The sequence below is a fragment of the Bombyx mandarina genome, chromosome 15 (assembly GCF_030267445.1).
Source record: "Bombyx mandarina strain Sakado chromosome 15, ASM3026744v2".
Taxonomy (NCBI): domain Eukaryota; kingdom Metazoa; phylum Arthropoda; class Insecta; order Lepidoptera; family Bombycidae; genus Bombyx; species Bombyx mandarina.
The window spans coordinates 9,691,634-9,719,108 of NC_143221.1; the positions used below are offsets into that span (position 1 = coordinate 9,691,634).

At 34.3% G+C, this 27,475-nt stretch overlaps 1 protein-coding gene across 5 annotated transcripts in view; it reads left to right on the plus strand.

Annotated features, from left to right (window-relative positions):
* The window catches only part of Dh44 (corticotropin-releasing diuretic hormone 44), a 45,390-nt gene that overhangs the window by 3,966 nt on the left and 13,949 nt on the right, over window positions 1–27,475 (plus strand). For 3 of the 5 annotated variants that reach the window (XM_089732954.1, XM_089732956.1, XM_089732957.1), the window contains exon 2: window positions 20,730–20,770. In XM_089732954.1, the coding sequence (XP_089589080.1) occupies window positions 20,768–20,770 (3 nt within the window). In that variant the 5' untranslated portion in view covers window positions 20,730–20,767. Of the gene's footprint in view, window positions 1–9,377; window positions 9,497–20,707; window positions 20,771–27,475 lie in introns of those variants that run through there. The other 2 variants (XM_089732955.1, XM_089732953.1) reach the window with 2 other exon arrangements.

Consider the following 27,475-nt stretch of genomic DNA (forward strand, 5'->3'; position numbering starts at 1 on the left):
TACCGAGTGAAACCTGGTTAACCTAACCACAGTTTCGAGTTTTAGAAGCACCCACTTTTTAAATACTTTTCAGGAACTGTGTCAATTTCGTTATTTCGGTTCGAGGTTCGTATGTATAATGACAAGTTTTTCATTTAGCAAATTTGAAAGTGAATTAATTGATCCATTGAAAAGTCAGTCGCTACGAGGCCATTTCAGTGTACTGAATGATTATTAATTTTAAAATTGTACAAAACTGAAAATAATAAGGTATTTTCATTTGCCTGATAAGAAATAAACTTTCATTTGCGGTTCCAGTCGACTGTAGTGTTTGTTGTAAGCAGACGTAATGAATTACTACTGTCGCAAATTCAGGTTTCTGATTTACTTTAGAAGACTCGATGCGTGAAGTCAAAGAAATTTAATATTATTATATTAATTTTCATTCATTTCTTCGTTCGTTTTAAGCTTCTCGATGTCAAAATACAATCTGAAGATTAAGATAGATCTTATATATATAAAACTCTCGTGTCACGATGTTAGTTACCATACTGCTTTGAAACGGTTTGACCGATTTTTATTAAATTTTATATGCATGTTCAGTAGATCTGAGAATCGGCACTATCTATTTTTCATACCCCTAAGTGATAAGTGTTGTCCACCCCTAACATTTATTTTTTATTTTTGGACTTTTTTTTTGTTATGTGGCGGGTAGCCATCATACAACGGAAGATAATCGACAGATGCCTGAATCTCGCTTACGACATTTTCAAGATAAAGCGTTTATATACAAGTCCCGAACAACAACATTCGGACCGTCGGTCTACCGAGCAATATCACCCGCTCGGTGGAAGATCTTCCCTTTGTCGTTAAGCTTCCCCAAACTGGTGACCCCGACGTGATTTGAACACGCAACCTTCTGATCTGGAGTCAGCTTAAGTTAGTTAAGGAGTTAGTTAAGCTTCCTCAAAGTTATAATGAGGCATTATGTGGTTGAATGAAGTTTTGTTATTTTTATATTCCCTCATCGTTGACAGCGCTACATGCCTCTTTCACTCATTTACCACATCCTTACACACTTACAATAAGTTAGTTTTTTTTTTTCTACACTAGATATTCCCTATAAATCTTATATAGCTGAGATATCACCTAGTATTTCCTATAACATTTTCAACGTAGCCGTGGTCCGTTAGTTAGTATCTGGCGTTTCTCATGCGTTTCTCATTTGAAAATAAACAGGGGCCGACCGTTTTTTCTACATTGTTTTATTTTTCTTGTAGTCAATCCCAGTCTGTCAAAATGCAGAATCAATCGATAGACGTCGCATCGTAAAAGTGATTTCCAACCTTAAAACATGAGACCAAAGTTTTAATTGTTTGTAAAAAGCTTGTCCAATCCATCTAACCGAAATGCGTTCGCGAGAGGACGATTATATATCTACCAGTGAGGGGCATACAATATGCCTGGTCACCAGCAAGAATAGTGTAAAAGGATTACTGGAACCCAGATACACGTCATGTTTCAACATTCAATATCGTTTTCCGACATGAGAAATTAGATCTGAGATACACTGGAATTGTTGTTATCCTAAATTTTGTTGCAACTTCGATTCTTTCACAACATTACCTAATTAATAGGGAGTTGTTAACAATCCTGGCTTACAAAATTTAATACACAAAATTAAACAGAGGCTGTAATTATAAATAAAATATTACCACAAGTTAAGCGATGAATATTCACAGTTAATGTTAATGGCGTTTTAAAAGAGTTTTAATAGCAATAGCAAGTGTTGTTCTTGAACATTTGCCGCAAATTGAGAAGAATATGTAACAAAATTTTAACTAAATTAAGGATAAATCGTTATTGAGAGTCGATCTTAAATTCGATTCTCGAAAAAGTATATTTCTGAATGTGGTTCTGATTTTCATACACTGGTGTAAATAAAATAGCAACGTAAATGAAATTCGCTCGTAAAGAGAGCGCGATGCATAAACGCAGCTGTTGCGTCTCGATATAACGTACATAAATCTGTCATCACTGCCTCTTATATTACTGTTCATTCATGACACATATTAAATAGAATTTGACATTTCATACAGGAACTATTATAGTTACTAGTGGTCCCGCAGTAGTCGAAATTCGATTATAATTAATTGATGTAAATTTGTACACTATTATGATTCTATTTTCAAATACTTATTATACTTCTATAATCACAAATTTCGCCAAGACCACACTATAGAAACATATTAATAAAGACAAACAATATTTAATCTATTCTCAATTTGACCACAGACGTCAAGAACAAAAGTCTGACAATCAATAAATAGTATACATGCGTATGTGCGTCAAATATATGGTAGTGTGTGTAATGTTTTTTTTTATTTATTGAATGTATTTTTTAGACTTAATTTAGACTTAATTCTGCACTCCTTCTTTATATTCTCTATAAGTGTGGGAAATTTCATACTCCTCCGTCCGCGCAATTTTCGTAACAAGGGATACAAAGTTTTTCCTTCACGTATTAATATATAGATTATTCATACATCAAAAATAATGACAATAAAAAGAAACTTAATAAATGATTGCATGTATTAATGAATATTGCTTGAATTGTAGTAGGTTGCACATATTAATTACGATATAACTTAGAATAAACGTCATGCAAGAAGACAAATTCTTAGTGTGAAATCATAAGAAAATTAAAATTATTGTCAAAAGTTTAATGTGTAACAAATAGTGATACAAGAGGAAAGTAAATAATAACTGTTTAAATATATAATAATCATACGAACTTTATTTTGATTTTGATAATCTAACATTGTATTTTCCTTGAATAATTCTGGTGAATGATCGAGAAAACTTAATTTCCTTGAGGTGGCGAACACATTAATTTTACGGAATACTTTGTTCCTCCGTGAATTTATTATGTTAATTAAAGCCAATTTTTTTTTACTGTCAACGAATTTTAAAAATAGAAAGATAATATTACTTTCATCACTCGTCAGTTTGCGTTTTTATCGGGAGTGTTTGCCCGCAGGGACGTCTTGGATGAGTAAAATTACCTGAACGAAGTTAAGTACCGGTTCGCAATTATCTCAAATGCAATCTGTCTCATACACGAAAACGGGAAGAAATTAATTGAAATTGGAAACTCTGAGTTACAGGTGTTGAGAGAGCTCGCACAGTTGGCGAATTGTAAAACAAAAGCCAAACTAAATCTAATGAAAAACTTTCTTAATTTCCTCTTCAAGGAGTTAGTTCAAGAGTAATAGAAGTTATTTCATGTTATCTATAATAAGCTTTAAAATCTCCTTTACAAATTAAAATGAGGATTTGTATTATGACAAATATAGGTAGTAGCACAATGGACGTTTTTAATAACAAATTAATTTCATTGAATGAATCGGTACCCTTCCGTTTATTTACGGCTTTTTCACACGCCTTTTTTGTTTCTCGGTGTTCGTTTCTATTGTCTAAAATAAAGCAGGATCTAATTATCTATTTTATGAGACAATTTTTTGTCTTGTCTTGTATTTTAACCATCTTAAGCTGTATTTTATTCATGTTTTATAATGTTGTTTATTTTCTTGTGATCATCAAATGATTGTTTTATATTAGGTTGTTTTATACCAAACGTGGAATAAAACTGAATAAATGTAAGATCAATGTGAATGCCAATAGTTTAAAGCCACGTCTGTTTTGATTTATAGCTGTTTACTCAATAACAATGAATCACTTCTCTCGATCCATTCTAGTTTTCGAATGGCATTCCCTAATCGAATTTTCATTCATAAAATCCTAAACTAAACATATATGATGAGTATGAAACGCTCATCATTCTTAGTTTTATATAGCTCACGACCCACCCGGTTTTAACCGGTTACCGGAGCCTATAGACATCTACAACGTAAATGTCGCCAGCCACCTCAAGACCAAGTCCTAGGACTGGTTGGACTTAGGTTGAGAAAGTTTTTACAGTACAACGGTTGCACACCCTTAAAACCGAAACGCATTACTACTTCACGGCAAAAATAGGCAGTGTTGGTACCTACGCGTGCGGACTCACAAGACGTCCTGCCACCAGTAATTACGCAAATTATATAATAATTTTGCGAGTTTGATTTTTATTACACCAGATTATTATTTCACTGCGGAACTCAATCGTGAACATTTGTTAAGTACGTATATCATAAAAAAATGGTACTTTCATGCGATATTCGAACACCGATGTATCGCTTGATACGACTGCACCGAGCGTTTTATCCGTTAGGCCACAACTTCAAAATAAACTTGATCGTAAAACTTTAATTAAATAAATCACAACATTGCCATGTTGTAGCGATGTTACTTAGAAAACATATGCTTGATTAATGACGACACACAACACCTGTAACTACAGTAAGATGCGTCTTATGTTGAAACCAAAAGAGCTGAGAGGGAAAAGTATTTTCATTAAAAGTTACATTTTAATTCGTTAAGATCAAACGAAAACGAAAAAGTTTGAATGTCTGACCCAGCATAGAGTTGCTTTGTGAATATTTCTTTCAAATACCTTATGAATATTGGATTAAACAAGAGATTTTAATTTGTCCGGCCATTACATTTCTAACAATAAATGACTCGCAATTGACACAAGGAAGGCAGGTGGATCTGTTCTGGGCATTTGTGAGCGTACTTTATTTTGGCACGGCCCAACAAATGTTTTGAATAGTTTATAACAACAATACTTTAAATTATTGTAATGATGAATTTCTTTGCATTCTTAATCGACTTAAAAAAGGATGTTACCTTGTTGGGCTGTATTTTTTTATGTGTGTTACTTCAGAACTATTTTTGGGGTTTTCCGATTTTAATGATTCTTTTTTTATAATCTATGTTTTTTTTTTCAAAGCTACTGCGTTCATGTGATCCTATTTTATCAAGATCTGACCACTAGTTTTTGAGTTATCCTTAATATTTCGCATATTTAACTTACTTCGCATTTTATTTTGAATTTGCCGTATTTTTTTTTTAAATTTTCTATTATTGAACGATAGGAATCATCAATAATTTATTCACATAACTTCATGTATATGTATTAAAATGATATATAACCTTAAATGTTAAATTTTTTACATTATAATATATCCGAAAGGTAAACTGTATTGTATAGAGAGATTGTGCAGAGAATCCTGTATTTTTATTACTATGCAGCGTAAAAAAACACAAAGTTTAGCAAAGCAAAAACACTCGCATGTTAATAGAAGTTTTATAACCAACATTTCATATACTGTCATCATCATTCAAATTAACTAAATGGAAAATGCTTCTTTAAACGAGTTACGTAATGTTATAAGTGACGGTAAAAAGATGATGAGGCAAAAATAAATAAAAAAAATGGTTTTCGATTTTAAATAACAAAACATTGTAAGTAGGCACGCTGAAAATAATCGTGTTTATTTTATCGGAGTTGTAAGCATCTGAGAAAACATTTCTTGTAAAATAGATGCTTACTTTGCGACCATCCAATTTGCCTAAAATCTGCTCGTTCATCGTTTTGGCGCGTGTCCATAGTTCGGTTTCAGTTTGTTAGCACAATTTCCGTTTCCAGTAGTCTTTATACGACTAGATATTGCACGCTAGACATTTGTAAATGGCTGAGAATTTCCCAACGCGCTAGTTCCGCTTTGCCACTTGTTGAATTTAATGTTTACTGCTAACGAACGCGAAACACAATCTAGGTCACCGTTTGTCCGAATGTATCCAAAGATTAAATCTGTTGGTATTTCTATACGTACTTTGAATAAAGGTAATGAATAGACATTTGTAAATAAATGAAAACGTCATCATAACTACGGATTATTGTTTTATTTGAAAAGCAATGTCCTATAACATCCAGTTGAGCGCTTTGTGGTGCAGGGCATGATAGAGGGTACAAGACCGCACGGCAGATCACCGTTACGATGGACCGACCAAATAAAGGCAGCTCTAAACGGTCCCGTTAACGAGTGCACAAGAAGGGCCGCGGTACGCGAGGAATGGCGACGTCTGGTGGAGCGCACCACCAACCGAAGTGATGACCACGACCACTCTGCCAAGAGTGCATACGACTGAGAAGAAGATAACATCCATAAGTAAATATCTGTCTCAATAGTTGCTGGTCACAATTTTTATTTCAAACGTTTCAGAAAAACGGCTTTGCTTAAATAACGGACATTCTATATCTATTAGAGCATTTGGCAAAACCGTCAGCCAATACCGTCATAAAAGTAACTTAAAATTGAATGAAAGGAGTTTATTCTGATAGGAGTCGTTAGTCTCAACTTCGTTCGCATCGAAGTTGGCAAAGTAGACAAAGTGGTGTCGCTAAAATTAATTAATATGATGTGGTTGCATAAGCGTGACATATAAAAAGAAATCTATTGACAGATACACATAACAACTGTAAATATGTTTATAAAAGTGTTGACTTTGTTTACAACAAATTAACAAGGAATCTGGGAGAAGGAGTTATGAAGACAATGGATAATTTTCATAAATACGTTTAGCTTTCTAATCACAAATTGAAAAGCGGTATAAAGTAGTGTGCGATACAGGTCATATTCGGAAATGCTATTTTGCAAATCACTTTAACAAAATCAAATCCAGAAGGCTTTGCATGAGCTAATTAAGGAAGCACCTATACAAGATGGACTTATCTGACGACGTAAACTGTCGATTCTGTAAGGAAGGAGGTGGAAATTGCACACTTTGAAAATCACATACTTTATGAATGAATCAAGTATGAACATCTAAGCTAATGGTTACCCCAGCCAAGATATTTATAGTCTCTTATCGCTAATTACTATGGCAGAATTGGTTAGGAGTACACTTTATAATAAAGACGCAAAATCCCAAAGTTTCAAGTATCAGCCAGTTGTTGGTAAAGACCTATAAATCGAAGATATTTGAAGGATAAGAAAGTCCGTAGACTATGTATAGACAATCTGCCTGTATCTGCTGCAAAGCAATCATGTGTTCCGGTTCGAAGGGTGGGCCAGTCGTTGTAGAATACAATTGAGGTTGCGATTTTGAAGTGGGCGACGATAACGATCTCCATGGGTTTCGTGACCATTTAACACCTTAGAAGATTCTGAGAACAGATTTTAAGGGGTGTCAGTAAGCGTGCCTTTGGGTAAAACCTATTTATTCATCATCTTATTCTGTGTCCCAGCTCGGAACATTATTGTGGCATTAGCCACTAAACTAAAATATTTGTTAAGCAAACGGAGAAGACAACATCTTAAGCGTCATACAAGTCAAGCGTAAGCTACAAAATTAATTTATACTGTTCTTTATTTATTAAACTTTGGAAACTATTATTGTACGCGATGTCTACCCATTGTCAGTGCCCAGGGCCGTCAATAGTGGTCTTGTGTAAAATTGTGTGGGTAAAATTTGTGTGTAAAATCATTTATCATAATCATCAACCGACAGTTGTCCACTGCTGGACTTAGGCCTATTCCAATTCCAATGCCTATTGACTTTCCGTTGTGAAATCATAACACGGTTATGGATAATTAAAAATAGCATCGTTTACTATGCGCCGTCTTTATTCTATTGTAAATCACACATAATACCTCTATCGTATGCATTACCTAAGTTATATGATTTGAAAAAAATATCACTTCAGTAATATTCTAATAAGCTAACTTTTCAAGAAATCCATCCCGAAGAAAACTCCGGGAATACATAAAAATGTATTTAAAGAGAACCCAAATAGGAAGACAAAAAATTATATTTTGGTATTATACTTATACTTAATACATAATATTATTATAATTATTATTACAATGGAATCTTGATAATTCAAATTTCATTGGAAATGCTAAAAATTCTGAGTTAATGACTGAACAAGAATTTCGAGAAACAACGGATTTAATTACAAAAAATTTATCTTCGCAAACGCGCAATTTCTAAGTATGTTTGTCGAGTTTTAGAACTATTTAAATATAATATGTATAGTAAAATAAAAAATTGACTTAACTCTTTATAGTACATACATATTTTTTGAAATAAATTAAGTAGCATGTACAAATAATTACAAAAGGCATGTTATTTTCTTTTAATTGAAAAAAATGCTGTCATTTTATTAATTATTTTTTCTGTTATTTCAGTGTCAGTTAGTAGTTTCCAGTGGTACCAAGATAGCAAAATATAACAAACGTATCACAAGCATTAATTTTAGATTTTATTGCCATTATTTTCGGTAATTCCCGTAAGAGGTAATTATTGTTTAGTAATATCGACTGACTTGTACTTTTTTAAATTCGTATAGAGTTCAAATATGTACTATCAAGGAAAAATTAAAATGAATAATGAATTACTATTTTATAAGATTACCTACATTTAAAATTATCAACTATTTACTTTGAATGGAAGAAGAAATAACTCTTTGTAACATATTATTATACCTATACATTTTAGTGAAATACATTTACGTGGCGCGTTTTACAAAGGTCGTGATTCGTTTGCGTTATGGCAATTCCCTTTGTGCTTATGATATTATGAGCGTATCATCCTCTTTGCCGCATTTATAGCGTTCACATCGTATTATCTTAAATTGTAGACGAGGCGCCGGAGAATCGAGGGAGATAAGAAACATATACTCTGCTTTTGTATTTATGCAAATCTTTATTTACAATGAAGTGATTTTTAAAGTTGAAACATGTTTTCTTGATTGAAATAATCAAAACACTACATATTTCGGATAGAGTGATTCGGAATTGCTCCTTCCTTAAAATGCTATACTATTTATCTGGATAAATTGTCTTTTTCGTCTGTTCTTAACAGTTTGTTTTGAGAAAATTGTAGTCCTTCTCGGCTTACGCTGTATGGGAATGCCAAACTTTCTTTTTTGCCTTCTGTAACGCAGATAAAACTACAAAATAAAATGTTCAGGAAATGAAAAAAAAAACTAATTATTTTCTAAAGCAGTGTAAAATTTAAAATATTAACTTTCTAAATATATTTTAGTGTTAATTAGCAATTGAAAATTACTGGAATTATTATAAAACGGATGTAGGTAAGCCTCAAAACTACATGTATATGAAAAAACGTATTTGACAAAATATACGACATGTCCCTTTTTCGAAATTGCATATTCAAATATACTCGATATTACATAAAAAATACTATCTTTTTAATAGAAATTTAAAATAAAAATGAGTGTAGTATATACTCTAGTATCTATAACGAACAATTTTTTTTATTTAAACGAAGCCAGGTTTAAGCATTTTACGTATAAAAATGAATTTTGTACGTGACAAACAGATAAACATCATAGCTCCACGAATCAAGGCACATTATACAACAACGATTCGTATTTCATAACTAGAGTGCTGTTTATTACGTTTTGCTTTCGACTTTGTGAGTCAGTTATCAGTTGAACATATTCGCGTACACCACTATCTCTGTCCGTTGTGTGCAGTGTCTCATTATGAACTACAAACACTGAATAAGCCGGGCAACCCACGGCGCGGCGTATGCAAACCGTGTGTGTATTTGGTAAACGTTTTATGACTTTTTATCGTATGCTTTGGTTTATATTTAATTACTTACATTCATAATTATGAGAAAAAACGTATAGTGAAATTTATGTGTGGTTTTAGATGAATATCGCTTAAAACAAAACTGTTAGCTTTTAAGTATTTCAACTTATATTTTTGTTGGTTTTTAAACGGCCCTCAACATCACTTCATACCTTGAATAGAGCCTCGCCCGCCAACTGCATGATATTATTTCAAGCAAGGAAAATGAATTTCATTGTCCTTTCCGCTTTAGATATCTGATATCTTAAAATAGGTCTTTGAATAAGTATTTTTTTCTGTAGGCATATCTTTGTGTCTGCGTTTAGTGTTTTATATCAAAATACGTTTTTAACGATTTCAATAATGCAGAAGTGTTTAAATCATAATAAAAGACACAGCCCCGTTAGAAAGGTACTTACTGCCATTTGGACGTGACATTATTGATGGGAATGTGCATAAAATTAAAATAAAAAATAAAATTCCAATTTTATGACACTGCTATGAAATAACGTTGCAGGCTAAGCATTTATAAACTTGAACATATTTACATAATATTATTTTTCTTCTTTTAATTTTATTAACATGAATAAGTTTCAGTTTAGTGGTTTGTTGGATTTCTATGTGTTCGCGGGTCGCTTATCTGATTGAATAGAAACTTTTACGTTATTGATTGAAGATTAGTACTTTAGTCAATTTTTTTTCCCCCTACCTATGCTGATTGCCTTGAGAGGCTATTTCAGCTTCTCCCTAACGTGTAGGTGAGCTCACGGGGCTTAAACCGGGAGTGTTGGTAACACTGGCCCCAGTAAGAGCAGTGCTTCGCAGAATCTACCACCGGATCGGAAACGCGACCCACTGAGAAGATCCGGCGAGAAACTCAGTGGGCGGCGAGAAACTCAGTGGGCCATCTAATTATGATATCGATAGATAGTACTCGTTGTTTTTCAATATTAGGTTATATTACAGTCACTTAGCGATAAAACGTTTTCGCTGATTCACTAATACTTATTATGCCTGTTAATACTAAAATTGAAATCTTAATCGATAAGTAATTATGTACTTGAACCAGGTTTTATACGCTTCATCATTAAGCGTGGGTTTGTTATTTATGTTCGATCGAAGAAAATCTGTTTTAACAGCTCGAAGCGTAAACTTATTTTGAAGATGTAAACGTGCAGCTTAATCACAGGTTACAGAGTACAATTTGTCAGTGAAATTGCCGAGGAGACATTACTTTACCCATTAATTTTTCCGACGACAGCCATTTCGAGTCGAGAACTTAAATGGCGTAAACATCATTCTTCAAAATACGCTTTGAAAGATCTCGAGAGAGTTAAGGGATTATCTTGTTTGTAATCGTTTAGTGAAGGTTTTAGGATTAGGAGTACATGATATTAAATACAATAATACGTTTAGCTCGTTGGGTCGTGATCGTTTTAGCTTACAAATTTAGTATGGGTTTTTTTTTATTGCCCTTGTATGGCCTACCTGATGGTGAGTGGTTACCGTCGCCCATGGACTTCAGCAATGCCAGGAGCACAGCTAAGCCGCTGCCTACCGCTTAATACTCTCCACAAGCCTCGTTTGAAGAAGGACATGTCATAGCGCTCGGGAAACACCGTGGTGGGGAGCTCATTCCATAGCCGGATGGTACGTGGAAAAAGAGATCTCTGGAAACGCACTGACGTATGACGTATTTTAGACATCTCTAGATTGTAAAGTCCGTTTTTAAAATCGTAATGTTTTCATTGCGAACAATATGAGACCGCAGTTCGTTTTAGGTTGGATAAACACACATCGCTTAGTATATCTGGTTTCGCGGCTATTATAACTTGGCTACAATGTTTCGGTTAAAGTAAACAAAATTTTGTGAACATAAACCGTTCACGTCAATTGGAAAAGCAGCGGAGCGAAGTTTTAGCTTAGAAACTTTAAATGCGGGCCTTCGTTGATTCTCACATTAATTGATTGGTACAAACTTTCGATTCATTCGAGATACGGTTACGAATTTTTACATTATTGTTTCTATTTTGTGTTTCGGCTAAAAATCATCAATTATTGTAATAGTCCTCATTCTGCATCGAAAAATATAGTATTTATCTTGATAGATTTTAAAACGCATATTTTTTTTAAATACGTAAGATTTATTAGGATAAGCATAATTTAAAAAAATGTTAACGCGGGACAAACATTTCTTTTCTCAAACAACGATAAAAATATCTCAGAAGGGTATAAAAATGTCAGGAACAGAACTCACTGCGTCTGAACATTTTAAGCGAATCCGTCATGTTGAAAAAAGACTAAGGTTTGTTTCGTCGCAAGGTTATATACGTCGGTTGCATGACAATAGTTTACGAGTATTGTTCCTATAAAACAAAAAGAGCGAAAGGGTATGTATGTTCATTGAAATGAAATCTTTAAAGCTCAAATAAACGTACTTCTGTCTATATAGTTCCATACCCCATGCTGTGTCGTAGCTGTTGCTACGGATTTGTGCCAATTTACCAACTAGATTTATATCGTCCTTTGTATCATTTTCGTTGGGGCGGTTTTCTACAAAACATACTTCTTCAGTATGTTAAGAAAATTTTGAAAAAGGAAATCTTAATTGTTTTATGTAATCACTATTTCGTATAATCACTATTTCATTACTGGTGGTAGGACCTCTTGTGAGTCCGCACGGGTAGGTACCACCGCCCTGCCTATTTCTGCCGTGAAGCAGTAATGCGTTTCGGTTTGAAGGGCGAGGCAGCCGTTGTAATTATACTGACACCTTAGAGGTTATATCTCAAGGTGGATGGCGCATTTACGTTGTAGATCTCTATGGGCTCCAGTAACCACTTAGCACCATGTGGGCTGTGAGCTCGTCCACCCATTTAAGCAATAAAAAATAATAATTAAAAAATACACGTTCATGGTTTTAATCTCAATGTATTTTTTGTCAAAACAGAGATGTATTTCCTAAAGTTAACGCGCGAATTATACGATACGAAAACGATGTGGTTCCAACAAACTTGCCGTTATCATTATCATATCTCTTGCTTTAATAATAATTTGCATCTTTTTATCTATCTTTTCGACGAGCGACAATAAAATTAACATATAAATGTAGCGTGTGACGCTAATACGCAAAAACGTATGTACGAGTATATGTCGAGTCAAGGGTTGTGTTGTACATTCGTCGTTACGCTTACCCACTAACTGTTAGCTGGGACGTTAAGCGCTCCAAAGTGCCGGCGGAAGCTCACTCATTTAAGAGAGTCCAATGACGTGTTCTCTTTATCAGATTTTTTTTTATTGCTTAGATGAATGGACGAGCTCACAGCCCACCTGGTGTTAAGTGGTTACTGGAGCCCATAGACATCTACAACGTAAATGCGCCACGCACCTTGAGATATAAGTTCTAAGGTCTCAGTACAGTTACAACGGCTGCCCCACCCTTCAAAACGAAACGCATTACTGCTTCACGGCAGAAATAGGTAGGGAGGTGGTACCCATCCGTGCGGACTCACAAGAGGTTATACCACCAGTAATTAAGCAAATTATAATTTTGCAGGTTTGATTTTATTACACGATGTTATTCCTTCACCGTGGAAGTCAATCGTGAACATTTGTTAAGTACGTATTTCATTAGAAAAATTGGTACCCGCCTGCGGGATTCGAACACCGGTGCATCGCTACATACGAATGCACCGGACGTCTTATACTTTAGGCCGCGAAGATTATGAATATCATTAATAGTTTCAATTTATAATCAGCTGTTTATTTGACTCTGGCCACTTTGTACAGTTGCACAAATACACCGGTAACTTTACTAAAGGCCATTAATCTCTGGTCCCGCACCGTCATCAAACCTTAATCAATTCCGTTCTACTATTTATACAATGGATTGAAATTTACGGAATTTATGTATCTTAAGTAATGATGTCGAGAAAGTACAGAGATATAATTTTAGTTTTATTTACCTTTTAATTATAAGGACTCATGCGGATTGCTTAGTTTCAAGTTGTTTTATTTAATGGCTGTGCCACTCTATAGTCCAGAACGCATGATTACTTCGCTGGAAAATAGCCAAAATTATGATACGCCGATAAATACGCTCTATTACCAATTAATGCCGGTCATCGATGGCATTAATTGGTAATAGTACATAAATATATGTATGTGTATAATAAAAATCTTACATTTATTTCCGTTATCTGTTACCTGTAATACAAGTTCTTTACGAACTTAGCACAGGACCAGTTAATGTGGCGTGCTTGTCAGTAAATTATAAAAAAAAAATTTGGGAGAATGCTGTTACTCATTCTTTGATGTATCCTTTAGTCGCCTTTTACAAAACGCACGCAAAAAGATACGATGATGTCAACTAAATACAGCCAGCACAGCGTTTTCATACACAAGCGTATCGAATTGATTTAAAAATAAATGATCATTCAAGCATCTAGTATCCTTTGATGTATTCAATATTGAGCTAAATTTGTTAGCAGTCATTTAATAAAAATCATCAGAGTGATTAATTGAATATTAATTACGATATCGTTTAGCACCTCAAATTTGCTAAATACGCCCGAAACAAAAGTAGAGTTCTTAAGAAATCCACTGCTGAAATTAAGTTAATTGAGTAAATTTTAAAGTCTTAAATTGGGTTATGCGTCGCCTCAAGCCGTATCTCTTGTGTCTTTAAACATTCTTTGATTTTTCTTCACCTTTGAAGCCCGAACTGAATTTTACATTCCAGAAAATTTTATAAAATTTTGATTTTCATCCTACGTTATTTTGTGAATAATATCATCTATTTGTATTTAGTTAAAATGAAAAACGATTTTAATATAATAGTGAGGATTTAAGCATTTGTACGTGAGCATTCGTATTGAGGGTATGATGAATGAATTGGAAAACATTTCTCTTGAAATTTTTCTAAGTGAAGTCTAATATGTAAAATAAAATGATTTATACAGAGATCGCAATGTGTCCATAAAGCTTTCAATAATCTTACTTGTATACGCACGATAATAATGTTAAGAAATTATCCTAATCCACTTTTCGTAACGTAAGTACATTATTACAAAATATTCATCTAAATGTTTAAAATAGTCCAGATTGTGTGTTTAATTCATTATATTGATGTTCTCTAACTACCTTTAGAGTGTAAACGAAGCTTAAATGTAACGTTACCGAAGTGAAGGTATGTCTTTGGTGTAGTAATTAACGTTTCTATATGACCCTTATCAGTGTAGGCATATAATGATATTACTCTCTGAAATCTAATACATGAAGTTGTGACAGTTTTCATTAAACTATACATCAAGCTATAGGTATACATGGCATAGTGAAGTAATATTATTATTGTGAAATTCTAAGTTTAAATCTTTTTACTGTTAACTTCCGTGGATAGAACAAAATTTGTATTTAAAAATAATGATTCAGATTTCTTAATAAATTTATCGACCTTGTATTTTAGCATAAACAGCGTTCTACGTTTACTTACGTAATTAACTTGCGAAGGTCGTCACTCTCTTATGTTGAAGTAATTCCTTAATGAATAATATCATTTTCCACATGATTCTTTTTCCATCTAATATTTAATTAGAGGTCACATTTATGTCTGCACTAACATATTTCTTTTGCGTCAAATGCTGTCAATGATTAAAAGCATGAAGGTAGGTTTGTCCCAATCAGTTCATTTATAAAGTATTTTCTTTTTATGGCGTTGATTAGAAACCTCATCTAAAATTCATGTTAGATTTATTAAAGTTATCCCAGACCGCCAACGCATTCTTCTTACGCAAGACACGCTCTGAAATTTCGCTTGGCGTTATTACTCTAACTTGATGGCTGTGAATCTTGTCCAAACTGGAATTCGATCATCAAGTATCTCATGTCGGTATGTGAATGTCGCTTCTAGTAATTACTTTCTCTGTCCCTTTATCTGTCTGTCCCTATGTATGCTTAAATCTTTAAAACTACGCAACGGATTTTGATGCGGTTTTTTTTAATAGATAGAGTGATCGAAGGGGAAGGTTTATATGTATAATAACATCGATTAAATAGTGGAGAAATCAATAATAAATTACAGTTTCCGAAGCGAAGCGAGGACGGGTCGCTAGTCTTAGATAAACCGAAACACGCACGACTCATCGAATATTCCAATCATTATGTTAATAGTCACCGCCGAATGTAATTGGATTGATTGACGCTAAACGCATTATCAATTGATTATATTGTCGTGCATGTGCATTATCTATACTAATATTATAAAGAGGAAAGATTTGTTTGTTTGTTTGTTTCGAATAGGCTCCGAAACTACTGGACCGATTTGAAAAATTCTTTTTCCATTAGAAGCCGACATTGTCCCTGATGAACCTCCTCCGTGCGTCGTATTCCTCATTTCTGAGGGTCGTGACCTTTACTGAGCACTTTTGTCAGGACTATGTTCTTCCATTCACTTCTGTCCTCCGCGCAGTGGATAGCGACATTGATGCTGGTTTCCAAAGTCGTCTTGATCTGATCGGACCAGCGCATGGGACTACGCCCCCTAGGCCTCTTTCCTTCCACTTTGCCGGTGATGAGAAGTCTTTCGAGATTGTCACCCTTTTTTCTCGCAACGTGACCGAAAAACTCTAAAATCCTACGTAGGCAAATGGTGGAGAGTCTTAAGGAGACGCCTAGTTCTTCCAGGATTGATGCGTTTGTCCGATGCGCCGTCCAGGGAATCCGCAGCATTTTCCTCCAGCACCACATCTCAAACGCGTCGATCCGACTTCGATCAGCCTTCTTCAGAATCCATGCCCTGATGAACATAGGCTACTTTTTTTTTTTTTTTTTTGGTTTCATGTGTGTTTTAATGTTTCCGAAGCGAAGCGAGGGCGGGTCGCTAGTTATCCATACAGCGTTTGCGATCATTCAAAAAATATGTTGTCTTAAGACGCCGATTCAATTTAAGAAAAACTATTTTTAAATGCGATCTGCGACAGTTTCATCTATTCAATCAGCTGATTGCCAATCCTGCTGATTACTAGATTTGAGTTTTTTTTTTACGTCACGACTCACTTAAATGAAACAAATAGAATATCAAAATTTTACTTAAGCTTAGTTCGTACTTTTTAAGCAAAGAATAGCGTAAACAAACGTACAAATGACTCACACAAAATCACATAGTAAGTCTCAACAAATGAGGACTAAATGAGTATTAAGTACAGGTTTTTGTTTGCTTTAGTAAAATTCAATTTTAATAATTGTGTTTACGCTCTAAGAGGTCGTTTGCAAAGATAACACAAGAAACCTAATTTTCATAAAGTACAAAATCTTTCACAGCTATTTGTTTCGTTCACAGAAAACTATGTGACTATGAGAGTTATAACCCATCCCAAACTAAGAAATGTACAAAATAAAAACGTGATAATCATGTTAAAGGTTCGCAAAAACCTTGGAACTATCCCACTATTTACGCACATGTCTAAATAGAAATGGAATACATTGTTCATTAATCATTCTTTGTATTGCCTTCAAAACATTTTCAATACCTAAATAATAATGGTAGTAGGCACGTTGTGAGTTTCTCGTATGTCGATGTTGCAGATCCGCTTTGATTTGAGTCAAAAAGCAATCATGCATTTTGATATGGGGACTATGATGACCATTTCAGACTTCGCCCGACCTCAGTGTGCTTAGTGCGAGTTTTTTAACGTTCTCGATAGCGTAAAAGTTAGCTCATATTTGTATGGAATGGATTCGTTTGCCTACGTTTGCCGTTAGGGGCGCTGTTCTAACTGCATACAAAATTGGTTGATATAGGGACTGTGATGACCATTTTAGACTTCGCCCGACCTCAGTGTGCTTAGTGCGAGTTTTTTAACGTTCTCGATAGCGTAAAAGTTAGCTCATATTTGTATGGAATGGATTCGTTTGCCTACGTTTGCCGTTAGGGGCGCTGTTCTAACTGCATACAAAATTGGTTGATATAGGGACTGTGATGACCATTTTAGACTTCGCCCGACCTCAGTGTGCTTAGTGCGAGTTTTTTAACGTTCTCGATAGCGTAAAAGTTAGCTCATATTTGTATGGAATGGATTCGTTTGCCTACGTTTGCCGTTAGGGGCGCTGTTCTAACTGCATACAAAATTGGTTGATATAGGGACTGTGATGACCATTTTAGACTTCGCCCGACCTCAGTGTGCTTAGTGCGAGTTTTTTAACGTTCTCGATAGCGTAAAAGTTAGCTCATATTTGTATGGAATGGATTCGTTTGCCTACGTTTGCCGTTAGGGGCGCTGTTCTAACTGCATACAAAATTGGTTGATATAGGGACTGTGATGACCATTTTAGACTTCGCCCGACCTCAGTGTGCTTAGTGCGAGTTTTTTAACGTTCTCGATAGCGTAAAAGTTAGCTCATATTTGTATGGAATGGATTCGTTTGCCTGCGTTTGCCGTTAGGGGCGCTGTTCTAACTGCATACAAAATTGGGTTAACTCTTACGCTATCGAGAACGTTGAAAAACTCGCACTAAGCATACAGATCACGAGCTGAAATGCGACATTCACTTTCACCGGAAAATCCGCTCACCGCATTTAAGTTTACGCTCTGCTCCGCTCGAGTTGAATAAGTTTCTACATTTCAAACTTTTGAATTGACATATTATGTGCTCATAAATATTTACAAATTTATTCTTTTCCTTTGTAACAAAGCCGTTGAAGAATATTTAGAAATAAAACTTGGAAAATTTTATCTATGGAAAAGATTCAGATATTGAAAAGGAGATGACGGTATTATTTAAAATAATTCCTTAGAGCAAGCAAACCTACACGATATAAACCATAAGGTTACTTTCTCTATATTTAGAGTTTCCAAAGCATCCGTGACATAAATATTATTGACATTCCTAAAACGGACGTAACTGGTAGTCTGTGAGCTACCTAGAGGTAGTGGCCGTATGCTAATCTGTGCTTTGTATAGGGTAGGTCTGTCGAGAAGTATCAAAATTTCAAGGTATTAGGCTCTACTTTGCCTTTTAAATTTACTTTGAATACATTACGTTTTAAATGTTACCCTCAATAAACCTAATGCATTCAAAGATTCATGGGCATAGTTCTTGAAATTTTTCTCGAGTTTTTCTCGAACACCCAAGGTGTGTGGCGCATTTTCAAGGTGTGTGGCGCATTTACGTTGTAGATGTCTATGGGTTCCAGTAACCACTTAACACCAGGTGGGCTGTGAGCTCGTCCACACATCTAAGCAATAAAAAAAAATAAAAAACCCTAACCTAAACATGTCTGCGGCGTAAATCAATTTCATATTAAATTAACTTTTATTTTTTAGGCTTTGATAGGCATTCAGAAGATTCATTCATTCCATTTTCATTCGGAGATTCATTCATAGGCTTCACGACAAGAATCAGCAAGAAATTCAGGAAAAAAATTACATAATATTATTATTATCAGCAATTATATAATAATAAAAATAATTTGAACTACTCGAGGTTTCCCTTACCCAAAACTAGCCAAAGATCTGTAATATAATTTCATCGACACTGACCACAAAAATTGTAAAGTATTTAAAATGAATGAATGAATGAATGAAACTTTGTTTTTTCCCCCCTACCTATTCGCTGGCAGCCTAGGGGGCTATTCCAGGTACGCCCGGTAAGCGAGCTCTGAAACTTTGGTTTCAACAGTAAAGTGTTTTTAAATCCTATTTTGTATTTACGTTTTCTAGCAATGTTTGTAGTACTATAAAGTCTATCTTTCGCATAGTTGAAAAACCTTTATATTTAATTTAAAAAAATATCTTTCGTAACTATGTTATTTATGTATGTATAAGTATAAATATTGAATGAGGCTGCTCCCGGCTTTGTAACTCCGTCCGAATTGGACGTAATTTCCAAATTTTGGAAGTCAATATTGTTGAAGTGCAGAAGACAATTCAATCGATCAGCTCCTAGAGCGCTTGGTACCGGACAAACCATTGTTCACCGTGATCAGCCTCTGATGGTAGCGGCCTATACTCGCGCGCTAATTGCACTCCCTCAAGTGACAGCTGAATAACGTCACGTTTGATCGAGAAGCTGTAATTTTACCTGTAAACAATTTAATTTTTACTTGCCATCGAATAAAGGAATATTTCCTTTGAGTTTTCCAACATATTTCTTGAATTTAGGCCGCAAAGATTTGTTTGAATTTGCTTGAAGAAATAATTTTGATGTCTTAAAACATTCTCATGATTTTGTTTAGCTTTTTATTAAGCATTTTATTACTTGTTATTGTTACTTTTAAAGGGTTTTGTAAGTTTAAGGCTATACTCAAATTGTATCTGTTAACGTTTTCTTTTTGTGAGGAGAAATTTCTCTGCTATTCTAACATTATAAATACTTGTGAAACACGACTTAATGAACTAAAGTTAACTAGTTCTAAAATATGTAGGGTTTCATTCTTCATCTTGTGCTGGTAAACTTTTTCATATTCTAATCATAAGTCAAGCTAATAATATTCTCAGGAAATTTATCTAAAAATAGAACTTTACCTTTACTTTTTTGGTTATTTGAAGAATGCAAATAAAGCTTATAATAGCCTAATCATGAAATGAAATAACAAACGATTTTTAAAATTAATTGCAACTACTTACATACCGACAGCGTGAATAAGAATCTATTGTCGTCATTCTACTAATAAAATTGGGGTTCGTTATACATAGTTTCTGATAACTTAAATTGGGTCATGTCGATCATACCGTTGTAGACCAGGAGTGTGACACGATATCGAATATTATATTACGTAACGTCCCGTGGAAATAGTCGAACAGATTCTGATTGAAATTGAGGAGAAACCAACAAGCCTATGTTAAATAATGGAAACAACATTATGTAGGTACGTGACAGCCGTGCAAACGATGATCAGTACCGTAGTCAAGGGGTCTACGACAGAAATCCATAACTATTTTTAAAAAAATATTTTTGTATTTGGTCACTTGTTGCATTATAGTCTCAAGCGCACTTTCAAAAAAATTACAATTATAAAACGAATAGAGTAGAATACGCTTACACCATAACATATTGTTGAATTAAAATAATTTAGCCCATTGTGGGCATTACTGCAGCCAGTCGTTTGGCGGTGTTGGCTATTTTCTATCGGTTGTACCTTTTACTTATATGTTTATAATTTAAAAAAAAAGACTATATTAATGTTGATTATTATTTTTTCAGATCTGTCTGCCGAGTGTCGTCGGATTGCACCAATAAAAATGGTAAGTAATGTTAATAAATTCAAACAAAATAAAGAAAGATGAATCAAACTAAAATCCGATAGGCAGCGGCTTGGCTCTGCCCCTGGCATTACTGAAGTCCATGGGCGACGGTAACCACTCACCATCAGGTGGGCCGTATGCTCGTCTGCCTACAAGGGCAAAAAAAAATACCGATAATGAACGGTTACCAAAATAATCAACATTTCGATTCAAGTTATATGTTATGGTAGCTTTTAATAAACCCAACAGTTTTAATAACCAAGAGTTATGAAGCAACACATTTTACAAGTATTTAAGTTCTCAAATATGTCTGATTGAAGAAACTAAAAATGTGATAATAACTTTTGTGTTCCTTTACAAGTCATTTGCGGTTATAATAAAATCGAATACCGGCGGATATTACCTATTTAGTATAGTAATAAGTACTAATACATAAAATAATTGATTGATGATCGACGTAGTTTCATTAAGCACTAGCACGTGATCGTTAATATTTTCTTTTGTTCGAACCATCGACTTTCTTTGTAACGTTGTTGTTTGTGATTTCAATGGAGCTCGAACAATTCATTCCTGTTAGCGCCTTTCTTTTGAGGTTTTCACTTTGATTGCTCTTTATAATAGCTCGTAAATGTATAGTCAATAATGTTCAATTGACGTAATTAATACAGTCTACAGTTAAACTGGCTTAGGAAACTGCAAAAACAACTGTTTCTTTATTTATTTATTGCATATATTATTTTTTACACAAAAACAAAACAGCTTACAGCAAATTTGTCTCTTCTTAGGTAATAATCATCAAAATCTATTATTGTACGTTTCTACAATATATTTAGTAATAAGTTAGTTTGCCAATTATACCGGAATACAGTCATACATAATCATTAGTTACACATGGCTCTGTAAAATTAAAATCAAATGGATGCATGAAACAGGTGGAACGCAAGTATTTAACTTTGTGAAGTGGGAATAGCAGCCATCATTCTGTGATTAATGGGAAAAGCTGTGCTCCATGGAGAAGGGCGGAAGTACGACATGTGGCATACTTCCTGTTCGTAGCGAGCTGACATGTCAATATTTGCTATTTGAAGTTGTAGGGCAAAAACGCAAATTTAGTCTAGTGTGAATATTTTAACACGGATCAATGAAAATTTTTCATTTTAAAGCATATGTGAAATTAATTTTAGGTTTATCATCTAATATACGTTTGCTTTTTGAGAAATCAATCCTTACATGTATAAAACTTCAATACGCGTATGTATGGCCTTCTTATTTGGTGAATTTTTACAAGAAACCGATAGTGTAATCCCAGAGCTGCGGGAGACATTCGTCTAGAGTGGCGTTTCTGAAGAAATTTATTACGGCCCGCAGATCATTCGGGCATCGTCACTAAGTACTAGGTTTACGATTTTTACTGTCGTAATTCAACGTCGAACACGAATTCTAAATTTAAATGAGTACAATAAAGTTTGATGCTATTTTAACTCGTAAATTAATTTTGATAATACTATTGTTAGATACTAAAATGATGGAGGAAAATTAATTGTACAATAATTTCATACCTTATTCTTTCTTTCTTCTATTTCTCAATTAATAAAAACAAAATTGGAAATTTCAATTTCAACGCCGGTATTTAACGTTTTCCTGTTCATGTTTTTTCCAGCTAACGATTGTTTTGAGAACTGACAGCCCACTGACAGCTATACTTCGATTTTAGCCAATTTTTCTTTGCAAGGTATATTAAAATCAGTTTCAAACCAAACCAAACCTTACTCTATATTATTTTCTATAAAATAAAACCTTTACCCTGTTATCTATCGCCCTGCGTTGAAGGATTCGTAATAATCCCTTGTGTTTTTGGACGAATGGAACACATCCGAAAGAATCTTATGTAAATTACTTTCGTTATGCTTATCACCTCTCGCCTCTCGCCTAATAAAACCATGAAAAAACTGAACGATTTTGATTTCTCTTTGAATCGTCAACTTCCTGCGAGGTCGTACCGAGCACACACACACGCAATGGAAAATTTCTGCGTTTTAGTCCCTTTTTATAAGTACAGACGGAGGACACTGCCTATTTTGTATCTGCAGGTTTAATAATAAAACGGACGGACGGAGGCCAGTTTTTGTGAATTGGCGGTAGTTCTTTTGACGTTCAATAAGTATGTACTTTCATTTATCTTGAATAAATTTTTTTTGATTTGATTTGAAAACAATTTAAATATTAACGTCTATAAAGTTTTGTGGGGTTGGAAACTGGCATCAATCGAAAATTTAAGCTTGTCGATTGAATATCAAAATATTATAGCCGTTTCGAAGGAATGAAATTCAATATTAAGTCTTAATATTTATATATATGTATAAAGCTACGTTAAAAAAATATTTAAAATATTACATACTATATTACTATAATATACTTAGAAGACCATCTTGATTGACCCAAGCGAAGCCGGAGCAGATCATTACTAATAAATAAATTACAAATTGATTAATGTAGTATTTAAATATATCACTTAATTTAAAACTATAAAATGAATGATATAATCGCACATCATTTGTAAATAGATTTGATTTATTGATGGCGTATTGTGAGTCGGAACGGTAGCGCAGTCCTAAGTTTTTTTTTTTTATTGCTTAGATATGTGGACGAGCTCACCAGCCCACCTGGTGTTAAGTGGTTACTGGAGCCCATAGACATCTACAGTACATCCAAGTACATCTAAGTACTTCTTGAGTTTGTTCTCACGCCTCAAAGTAGGTTTTCACGTACCAATATACGACGTTTAGCAGTTAATTTATACTAGATTAGCCGTGGCTCGTATGCTCAACAGAAAACATGCACATTGAAAGTCCCATCCTATCGTTGCGTTATATTTTATTAATTCTTAATTATTTTAGTTTACTTTGACTGTGAGCTCTAATTACGCTGTTATATTTTTTAATTAAGTATCCATTATCACGAACTGATACCTATAAGTACCTTTTTATTTGGTACCGATTCATCGAGATAAAAATTATCTGCTTCTATAGATAAAATAGCAATCAATCTAATACCGCACTCGTACAACTCGTTCGTATTATCAAGCCAAAATCAAAATGTGCCGTAAAAATACGTGCTAACATTACTAACATTATTACGAGTATCTCTTCGGAAAATTGGGATAATAAGAATAGATGTGGATCGGTGTCGTGAAAACAAAGGACCTTTGCAAATTACAAAACGTAATTTACGTTAAAGAATAATTTTTGTGATTACATGTGATTGAAAGGTCGGGCACTGCCCACTGAGTTTCTTGCTGGATCTTCTCAGAGTTGCCATTCCGATCCGGTGGTAGATTCAGCGAAGCACTGCTCTTGCTAGGGTGTAGTGTTAGCAAGGCCTCTCAGGCTGTATCCCATGAGTTCATTTACCCGTCCACCTCTAGTTTAAATATGCTCTTGGGCAACCAATTACTGGTGGTAGGACCACTTGTGAGTCCGCGCGGGTAGGTACCACCGCCCTGCTTATTTCTGTCGTGAAGCAGTAATGCGTTTCGATTTGAAGGGTGGGGCAGCCGTTGTAACTATACTGAGACTTTAGAACTTGTATCTCAAGGTGGGTGGCGCGTCTACGTTGTAGATGTCTATGGGCTCCAGTAACCACTTAACACCAGGTGGGCTGTGAAGCTCGTCCACCCATCTAAGCAATAAAAAAAAAACCAAAGATTATTCAGGGAAAATAACGTGCGTCGGTGACGTGAAACACCAAAACATATTATGAATGAGCACTCGTATTTTGTACGGACGGAAAATACAGATTTTAATAAACCGGTCCGTTGCATGGAAACTGAAATAGAGCTGCGAATTCAGAATTCAGAAAATTTAATTAAATGAAGTTGTATTTTAATTTGTGTACCGAAACGAATTCGTAGCTAACTATTTTGGCAATTTAGAAATGTATCATTATTAACACGTAATCATCGAGTTGTATTATTATGACCGGGAATTCCTTGATTAATGTTCTTAAGATTAATATTGACTGTTACGCAAATTACGTACGCAATTACGTACTGTTACGCAATAATCGGTAGGCAGCGGCTTGGCTCTGCCCCTTGCATTGCTGAAGTCCATGGGCGACGGTAACCACTCACCATCAGGTGGGCCGTATGCCCGTCTGCCTACAAAGGCAATAAAAAATAAAAAAATAAAAAAAATAAAAAATTAACTTTGAGTTGATTTTAGTTTAGTGATTATCTCTTTCATCATTCATATTTTCCTAGCCGAATTAATTTTGGGTTTAGGTGTACGCTAATCATAGACATAATTAAAATTATGGTATAATTTTACATTTCATATTTCTAGACGTTTCGAAGAATTTACAGTTATCGTGGTCAAACTCTATACGTAATTTGAAAGTGTAAAGGTGTTTTTTTAATTAATTAATTATTTAGAAATGTATCATTATTAACACGTAATCATCGAGTTGTATTATTATAACCGGGAATTCCTTGATTAATGTTCTTAAGATTAATATTGACTGTTGCAAATTAACTTTGAGTTGATTTTAGTTTAGTAGACTATCTCTTTCATCATTGATATTTTCCTAGCCGAATTAATTTTGGGTTTAGGTGTACGCTAATCATAGACATAATTAAAATTATGGTATAATTTTACATTTCGTATTTCTAGACGTTTCGAAGAATTTACAGTTATCGTGGTCAAACCCTCTGTCAGTAAGTATCTACAGTCGGCATCGCTGCGCCATTTTGAGAAGGCGGCACGACATGAGAACCCTCTCATCGTAGCCGCTGGAAATTACATACCCGACCCAGTAGACCGAATGGTAAACCGTCGACGTCGCCCAAAGCACGTCATTACGGATCCTCCTGATCCATTAACGGTGCTCTTAGGCACCACAAGCACCGGTCACCGTCCTCGTCGAACCCGTCGCTTGCGACGAAGGGCTCGACGAGCGAACTAACCCATAGACACAGCCCACTGAGTTTCTCGCCGGATCTTCTCAGTGGGTCGCGTTTCCGATCCGGTGGTAGATTCTGCGAAGCACTGCTCTTGCTAGGGTCAGTGTTAGCAACTCTCCGGTTGAGCCCCGCGAGCTCACCTACAAACGTTAGGGTGAAGCTGAAATAGCCTCTCAAGGCTATCAGCATAGGTAGGAAAAAAAAAAAAAAAAAAAAAGTGGTCAAACTCTATACGTAATTTGAAAGTGTAAAGGTGTTTTTTTAATTAATTAATTATTTAGAAATGTATCATTATTAACACGTAATCATTGAGTTGTATTATTATGACCGGGAATTCCTTGATTAATGTTCTTAAGATTAATATTGACTGTTGCAAATTAACTTTGAGTTGATTTTAGTTTAGTGATTATCTCTTTCATCATTCATATTTTCCTAGCCGAACTAATTTTAGTATTTTCTTAGGTGTACGCTAATCATAGACATAATTAAAATTATGTTATAATTTTACATTTCATATTTCTAGACGTTTCGAAGAATTTACAGTTATCGTGGTCAAACTCTATACGTAATTTGTAAACGTAAAGGTGTTTTTTAATTAATTAATTAATTTAACAAAATTATGACAGCAGTACAAAGACGGAAAGTTTCTCAGAAATGTCGGGATACACATAACAGTTAGAGCTTGTTACATACGGCGTGTTTATCACAAGGGGAGCTAGTGGTCAGACCATAAACAAGGAAAGTTTGTTGAGCTGTCGAAACCGTCTCTCTGTAAATACACTTACTCTGAGCATCGTAGAAATCACATCTTAATTGCTTATTATTTTGATAAACGCTTTCCATACTTATTAAGAATTTGTCTTTGACGTAATTTTTTTTTTAACAAAATGAAACATTTTCCTACATAAAATCATCGTTAAATTTTCATGAAGATTTTAAAAGTCGACATAAAATAGCTTTGTGTTGTGATTGAACATGTCTTAAAGGTATTCCCATACAATCAACAAACAACAACAACATTTACTATTATTATTATAAAGCTACAAATTTAAGTCGGTATTTTATTTTAAATTATATTCAATTTTTTCTTAAACACATAATGTCACGTGAAAAGGGCTACAATTTTCATTTATTTATTATCACTACGATTACAGATAATGTGCACCCGAATTGTATTTTACCGTAAATCAAAGCTATTCTACGTAACTGCAAGATAAATTATTGGGTTTTAAGCTTGAGTGACAATAATAAATACCATTGGATAGATTGTTTGTAACGACTATTGCTTGTTTTACACATTGAGAACAAACAAGACTATTAAAATGAGGGAATTTAGTTATTTAATCTTTAGGTTAGATTTTAATGTAATATGATTAATTTGCATTTCTTTTTATGCATAAATCAATTTTTATCTTTCAGTGCCATGTTAATATTTTTTTATTACCTTCGATTGTGACGTATGGTTTTTATTTAAATAGGTATCAAATTGTTGTGGTTCTGACAGATAGCATTATCTGTAACTGTAATGAAATTAGAAAATAGAAAATCTATTGAAATTATTGTTGTGAATAGTTGCCCGTCGAAGCTTTTTACCGTTACATTTATTGTAGCGTTCCCAAATTTTATTTCATTTAGTTATCAGAATGTTAATAAATTATATATTAAAAAAAAAAAACAAAGAGATCGAGACCTACTTTTGCAGTTTTATATTTTAAATATGCACGCGTGGCCTGTCCCGTCTCTTAGTC